The 6763-nt window shown below is 36.1% G+C and overlaps 1 protein-coding gene across 2 annotated transcripts; it reads left to right on the plus strand.

The window, feature by feature from the left end:
• The first annotated feature begins 234 nt into the window (after nucleotides 1-234).
• Nucleotides 235-6136, plus strand: LOC8274146 (mitogen-activated protein kinase kinase kinase 1). 2 transcript variants are annotated; one of them, XM_002513787.4, is made up of 9 exons: nucleotides 246-1786; nucleotides 2349-2433; nucleotides 2579-2641; nucleotides 3215-3372; nucleotides 3937-4009; nucleotides 4110-4169; nucleotides 4373-4483; nucleotides 4691-4937; nucleotides 5657-6136. In XM_002513787.4, the coding sequence occupies exons 1-8, from the start codon at nucleotides 828-830 to the stop codon at nucleotides 4898-4900; spliced, it is 1719 nt and encodes a 572-aa protein (XP_002513833.3). In that variant the 5' UTR covers nucleotides 246-827; the 3' UTR covers nucleotides 4901-4937; nucleotides 5657-6136. The 2 variants fall into 2 exon arrangements, 1 of the variants encoding a protein (XP_002513833.3); XR_007214813.1 differs by lacking the exon at nucleotides 5657-6136 and having other exon boundaries at nucleotides 235-1786; nucleotides 4373-4584; nucleotides 4691-4827.
• The last annotated feature ends 627 nt before the right edge of the window (nucleotides 6137-6763 follow it).

A 6763-nucleotide genomic window follows, 5' to 3' on the forward strand; every position in this document is an offset into this window, starting at 1 on the left:
TTTCACACGATGACTAGAAATATTATATTATTATTTGTACAATTTTTAACATTATTTTACGAAAGTCCACACATCTAAATTAACTCATGGATAAATTTAAAATTAAATATGTGTTTGGATTGCATTCAGCAAAGTGTTTTTATTTTTTTAAGTTTTAAAAATCATTAAATAAAGTATGTTACAGCTATTAGTTTTTTTCTAAAAACACTTTTTACGAAAGCTGTTTATAAAACAGTTTACAGAATAATTTTATGAAATAAAAAATTATAAATATATATTTATTTAACACGATACAAACAGTTCCTATATATATATACTAAAAAAAAAAAAAAAAAAAAAGAAAAAGAAGTTCCTATGCTGACACTAATAAAGCCTTCGGCCATTGCTCCACAGCTGAGCTCACTTCATACTGATCTCAGTAAAAAGGATCACAAATGTGTACCAAAGGCGTAACTTTTGGAATATGCTACCACCCCTACACAAACAAATCACACCCTTCCAAAATCCAAATCCATCCTATCTTTTCCCGCCACGTGGCACCGCGTTTTCCCTCTCTCCTTCTCTTCATCTCGACGGCGTTTACCAGTCTCTCTCTATTCTCATTTTGTGTCCTGTCAACCATTACGACTCCTTTCTTTAGTCAGCCATAAAAATGTCCATCCAAATTCACCGCATCTTCTTCCCTTTATTATCCCGGTAAAATGACAGAAAATAAAGAGCTCAAGCCGCAGCCGTAACTGTGTATACTTGATCCATTATTATTATTTTGGGGTAGTTTTTTTTTTTGAAACGAAAAAGTATCTTGGAGTAGATGGACTTAGGTCTCTATGCATCACTTGCCTCGACTTTTTAATCATAACAAAGGAAAGGGTCCAATGGATCCAAAGAACGGCAGAAGTAGGCCAAGGCTAGAACGCAGAAATGCTGCTAAACATATAGAGTACGATGCGACCTCGTCTTTTTCTTCTCTAGACGCATCATCATGTTCATCGTCGTTAGTTACTAGATCTCTTGATTTACCGGAGGGGACTAGTTTTCGGATCGAAGGAACTGATGGTGAGTTTGACCGCATTTGTCGGAGCATCGGACTCACAGGTCCCGAAGATTTCGAAATTCCGACGGCCGCGTGGGAAGCGATGAAAGTCCGCTCGGCGTCGGATCTTTTGCCTAGGTCTAGATTATACGTTTCGGATAGTCCGAGAATAGCGGAAGCGAAACACAAGGAGCAGGAGCAGGAAAAAAGTGAATTGTGTGCTAGGGTTTTGGATACTGTTAGAACTGACGATTCTACTGAGTTGACTCAGGAAAAGCAAGTCCAGCCAGTTAAATTAAATGTATCAGGAGGAGGAATTAAAGGAGTTAGACCGCCGTTACTGAAGCCGCCTCCGTCAATGACGTTACCGGTAATAGATAAATGTTGTTCAACTTGGGATATATTAAGGGATTTTGCACCTGAAAATGATAGAAGGTCGTCTATGTTAATAGCTGAGGGGGGCTTAAGTTCTGATGACGAGGAAGAAGTGGCTGCTGCTATTAATAAGGGAGAAGAAGAAGAAGAAGAAGAAGAAGATGATGATGATAATTTGTCGAGGATTAGAGAAATTGGTGTTTTATCCGAGTCATGTTCGTTTACTACGTCTAATGATGATGATTCCTCTAGTACTACTACGGAGCTTATGTCCAATATTTCGCCGCATGAGAGATTTAGAAGAATGATTAGTGATTGGGAAAAAGGTGATCTTTTGGGTCGTGGATCGTTTGGATCTGTGTATGAAGGAATTGCTCAGTAAGTGCTTATATGGTTTGCTATTTTATATTTGGAAAGGCATAATTATGAATCCATACTGCATGTCATTTGAAAGGACAAGGTGGAGAGTTTTAGCTAATTCCATGTAGTCAGTAGGTTGTTAAATTGAATTTTTTAATATGCCGAAAGCTTTAGGGTATGAAGGTAAAATGTGGAAGACAGAGTTGGGGTGAATGCTATTTATTAATGGTTTTTTGGAGGTAGATATATTCGTATTGTAGCGTCTCGGATTCTGCAATTCTTGGGTCGCTAATTAGTTTCCCGTAATTCTCTTGTCAAGAGAGAAATACACGTTTGGTGTTTCTTTATTATTTGTTTTTTCGGTCTTTGTTTTCTTCCTTTCGGATCCCTTTCTTTTTAAATGATATCTCGGTTTTTCCTTGGAGGTGTTTGTCAAGTTGCTTGCTAATCATATTATGCTCTGGATTTGTGAAAGTACTCATCTAGGGGTTTATATTTGGGACTGATGCTTTGTTTTCTATATTTGTATGAGGAAAGGCACTTTTTTTTTGGCTTATCTTCTAATTATATATTGCTGCAGCGATGGCTTCTTTTTTGCCATCAAAGAGGTTTCCTTGCTTGATCAAGGAAGTCAAGGCAAGCAAAGTATTTACCAACTTGAGCAGGTGAGTTGGGATTATCAATTGCCATAGGCCCATATATTGATGTTTTCACATGTTTATATTTTATTTTGATGATTGAATTCCCTTTGAAACAAGAACTAAGTTGTTCCCTTTTCCTTGCTGCATCATTGTGCGTGTGCTTTTTCAGGAGATTGCTCTTTTAAGTCAGTTCGAACATGAAAACATAGTTCGGTATTATGGCACTGATAAGGTACCATCTTTTTGCTTATCACCTTGGTCATGGATTCACTTCTTAGATTTATACCTTTTTTTATCATAGGATTAGTGAAGGCCACAATCCCCTGTTCTCTTATTCACTCTTTATGTCTATTTTAGAAATTCAATCTTGCAATTTGGAGAAATTCACCGTATGACGTGTTTCTCCTTGTTCTGAATATATGGAACTATGGAAGTGGGCATTTGTTTTGTGAATAAAATTCTCCGAGGATATATGTATTATTGAAACAATTATATTCATATCCTAAAGTTGAAGATTACCAATGTCACACAGCTGGATAAGAATGTAACTTGGTATATCAACTACATTTGAGATATCTAGCCCTAGATAGAATGGAATTTTTTGAAAAGGGGTACACGTAATTGAGACTGAATAGCTGAAATTGTGGTAGGTGGGGAATAAATATTCTCATTCATGGCTTAATTACTTGAGACCTGCACCTCTTCATATTTTTCTCTCTTTTTTATTTTAGGGGCAATCATACTGCCATTTCCTTCTGTGCATATATCTGGTCCTCAATTTTGTTCTTGATGTTGATTTTTGCAGGATGATTCAAATCTATACATCTTTCTTGAGCTTGTAACTCAAGGTTCTTTGATGAATCTTTATCAAAGATATCATCTTCGAGACTCCCAAGTTTCTGCCTACACAAGACAAATTTTGCATGGTTTGAAGTATCTTCATGATCGAAATGTAGTTCACAGGTGAGATAAGTGAACTGGTCGTGTCTTCTATAATTTATTTTAGTGGTGTATCATGAAATTTATTTACTTGCTTCTGTTTCTTTACCTATAAAATCATCTCAAAAAGTCAAACGAGTGTTATTTTATTTCTAATTGGGTTTGGGTTTGGGTTGTCTATATGGATCCTTTTCTTTCATTCCACTTTGTTTAGAGTTACTTGCATCTTTAGAAAGGTCAAAAGCTGCTATATTTTCTTCCCTCCTCCCACCATGTCATCCTAGTCCTTGGGTCTACACCTCATGTTCCTCCCTCGTGTGACTTTGATATGCTCAACCTTTCATACTAGTCAATTACTCCATCTGGCATAGTTTGTAAATGGTTCTTTTAGTGAGCCACTTTTGCTTTTTGTTTATTTCCTTTTTGGATGTTTAATCAAGAAAATCTTGATTTACATTTTTCAGAATAGGAGTTGATGGCAGTTGACATGTGTTCTCTTGCTTGTACAGACCATAGGGGCATAAAGATTTGCATTTATCATATGGACTTATTTTATAAAATCTCACCGCAGTGCGTTTTGTATAATAGGGATATCAAATGTGCAAATATTTTGGTAGATGCAAGTGGATCGGTTAAACTTGCAGATTTTGGATTGGCTAAGGTTTTCACCCTACTCAGGATTCTAATCTTTTCTCATTTTAAATGGCTCCAATATGCTGATTAGTTTCTTATGCACATTATGTTCTGTGTATTTTTGCCAGGCAACCAAACTAAATGATGTTAAATCATGCAAGGGGACTGCTTTTTGGATGGCCCCAGAGGTTTGTAGTTATCCCTTTTAGTATTTTTTTTAAAGATAACATATACTTTCTCTGCAGCATACTTAATTTGATTACGTATTTGTGTTCTTCTAACAGAATTAACAGCATACGTGTCACTGTTGCATAGATATTGAACTGCTTGGTTAACATTATGCTTCATACTTCCCATAAGGTTTTTCTGATTATCAAGCTTTGTATTGCAGGTTGTCAATAGGAAAACCCATGGTTATGGTCTTCCAGCTGATATATGGAGCCTGGGATGCACTGTTTTGGAGATGTTAACCCGTCAGGTTCCATATTCCCATTTGGAATGTGTAAGCATCATCTATATTTGCACCTCTTTTTAGTTTAATAAGAGAGGAAATTTTTCGTGACGAGCTCATGCATCGATAGTTAATGCATCCATCCTCTAAAAGTGAGCCATTGTCTGCAAAACAGCTTTGTGATGTGTGCCATGGCATGCATAATACGACTGTTGTTCTAACGGCTTTTCCTTTCTTTCTTTTTTGGTGATGCAACAGATGCAGGCGTTGTTTAGGATTGGCAAAGGTGTTCCACCTCCTGTACCTGATTCTCTTTCAAATGATGCAAGAGATTTTATTCTGCAATGCCTTCAAGTTAATCCCAATGGTCGTCCTACTGCTGCTCAGCTCTTAGAGCATTCATTTGTGAGGCAGCCACTTCCAATGTCCTCAGGTTCTGCATCACCTTATTATGGCCGACGGTTTTAGAAGCTTTTTTCTCAGCTAAACTCTAATAGATAATCAGGTAAACTTCATCTTATATTGTTATTCGCATTTTATATGAGTAGGAAAAAGCATCTTGTTTTGAAAAAGTCCCCACTCTAATGGGGCTATGCACAAGTCTTCTGGTGATGGAAGTTGTTCTGTCATTGTGGCTGGAAATCCCTTATGCCTACAGTATCAGATATGGTTGTGTTGACATGTAGCACATTTGCCATAGTTTTCTATGATATTTTTTTAAGCTGGATTATGAATTTTATTTTACATATAGTCTATTCTACATAGGAACTGTATTCTTGCTGTCTGGAACAATAATTGTGCCAGATTGAGACAAAAAGAATGAGTGAGGGAAATTAAAAGAAATGAAATAAAAATTTCCTTTCCCTTGCCTGAGGTTTATCACTATATTAATCATTCTTGCTTTTGTTGGATGGATTACATAAATGGAAACTTAAAAAAAAGAGTTGTTAGTAAAGGTTTTCAATTTCCCTCCATGTCTTTCCAACTTAATGAGATTCTTTCTATTTATTTCCCCTGATTCTTTTTCCTTTCTCCTTTTTCACTTCCCCATTTAAACACCGAAATAAATAAATTCTTTTTTTTCTTTTCCTTTCCCCTCATTGCCAACCAACCGAACTTAGTGTTAACATCTTTACTGCATCTTTTGTTAATTTTGTCTGTGTCTTTGCTGTCTTCTGCAATTTTCATGAAATGAATTAATGAGGGGTTTCCTCTTGTTATCAGTTGTCCATGGATAAGCGATGGGATCATGTTTTATAGTCTCAAGTGGGAGGACTTGTCCTCGGATACTATTTGGCAGACACTGAGTTTTGGTTGCACTAACTCAAACAGTGTGCTTGTGTTCTTGGTATTGCTCGTTCAAATCAAATCTGAAGTAATGTGTTGGACCTGGAAATTCAAATGATGTGCAGGATGTGGGTTGTGGGTTCTTGGATCTTTTTACATGACTACTTTGGATCATGGGTCCTGCCTGCTCTGAGAATTCCGCAAAATAGATCCAACTGTTCTTGAATTACTATCTGGTTACTTGTCTGTCATGAAAAAGATGGTCTCCTGATGGCAAACAAAGTTACCTTCATTTATTAATTATTTGAATGTGGGAAGATTGTAAGAATTGAAAAACGGACATCACTTGTAAATATCCTACCATTGTTGTATTGTAGCAGATGGCAGTATCAATTGAATATGTTTTGTTGTTTTCCAGAATCGATCCAAATTTCTCTACTCTGTAAATTATTTTTTCTGCTGGGAAATACCTGGTCTTGGGCATTTGATTTACCTCACCAAGTGAGGGGGGAAAGGGAAAGGAGATGATAGAATCAAATCTATGGACAAGCAGGAATGCAGTTTTGTGTTGGTGACGGTGAAACAAATTTTTGAAGCCGCATCTATGACAAACCTTTTCTTTGTTATAAAATATTCATTTTCATATTCTTTTATAAGAAAATGATACTGTTGAAGCGGTGAGGCTACAAAAATTGGTGTTGTCTTTTACCTCTCGCCCGTCTTTTTATTTGAGGTCGGCTGGTTGGATTTTTGCCAATTTTGCCATTTATGATTCTTCTGGGAAAGATGCTTCTTCCACATACAGTAATTTTCCCTAGCTCTCTCTCTCTCTCTCCTAAAAGAAGTTCCAATGATAGGCATTTTCTTACATTTTGGGTGAACTTACTTATTATAAAAGATATTTAGATAAATAAATTTTACATTATTAAATGTAAGTTATTTTTTCTACTAGTCATTTGATATAGAACAATTTCATTTTTAATTTTAATGAATTTATTTTATTTTTGTACAAATTCTTCTATTATCAGCATAGTGCTCACCTCA

Source organism: Ricinus communis, chromosome 2 (genome assembly GCF_019578655.1).
Source record: "Ricinus communis isolate WT05 ecotype wild-type chromosome 2, ASM1957865v1, whole genome shotgun sequence".
Lineage (NCBI taxonomy): Eukaryota > Viridiplantae > Streptophyta > Magnoliopsida > Malpighiales > Euphorbiaceae > Ricinus > Ricinus communis.

Coding starts and splice junctions, on each gene's coding strand:
- LOC8274146 (XM_002513787.4), top strand. CDS start 828: ATGCATCACTTGCCTCGACTTTTTAATCATAACAAAGGAAAGGGTCCA. Junction 2,642..3,214: donor GGTATTATGGCACTGATAAG/GTACCATCTTTT, acceptor TGATTTTTGCAG/GATGATTCAAATCTATACAT. Junction 4,170..4,372: donor CTTTTTGGATGGCCCCAGAG/GTTTGTAGTTAT, acceptor TTTGTATTGCAG/GTTGTCAATAGGAAAACCCA.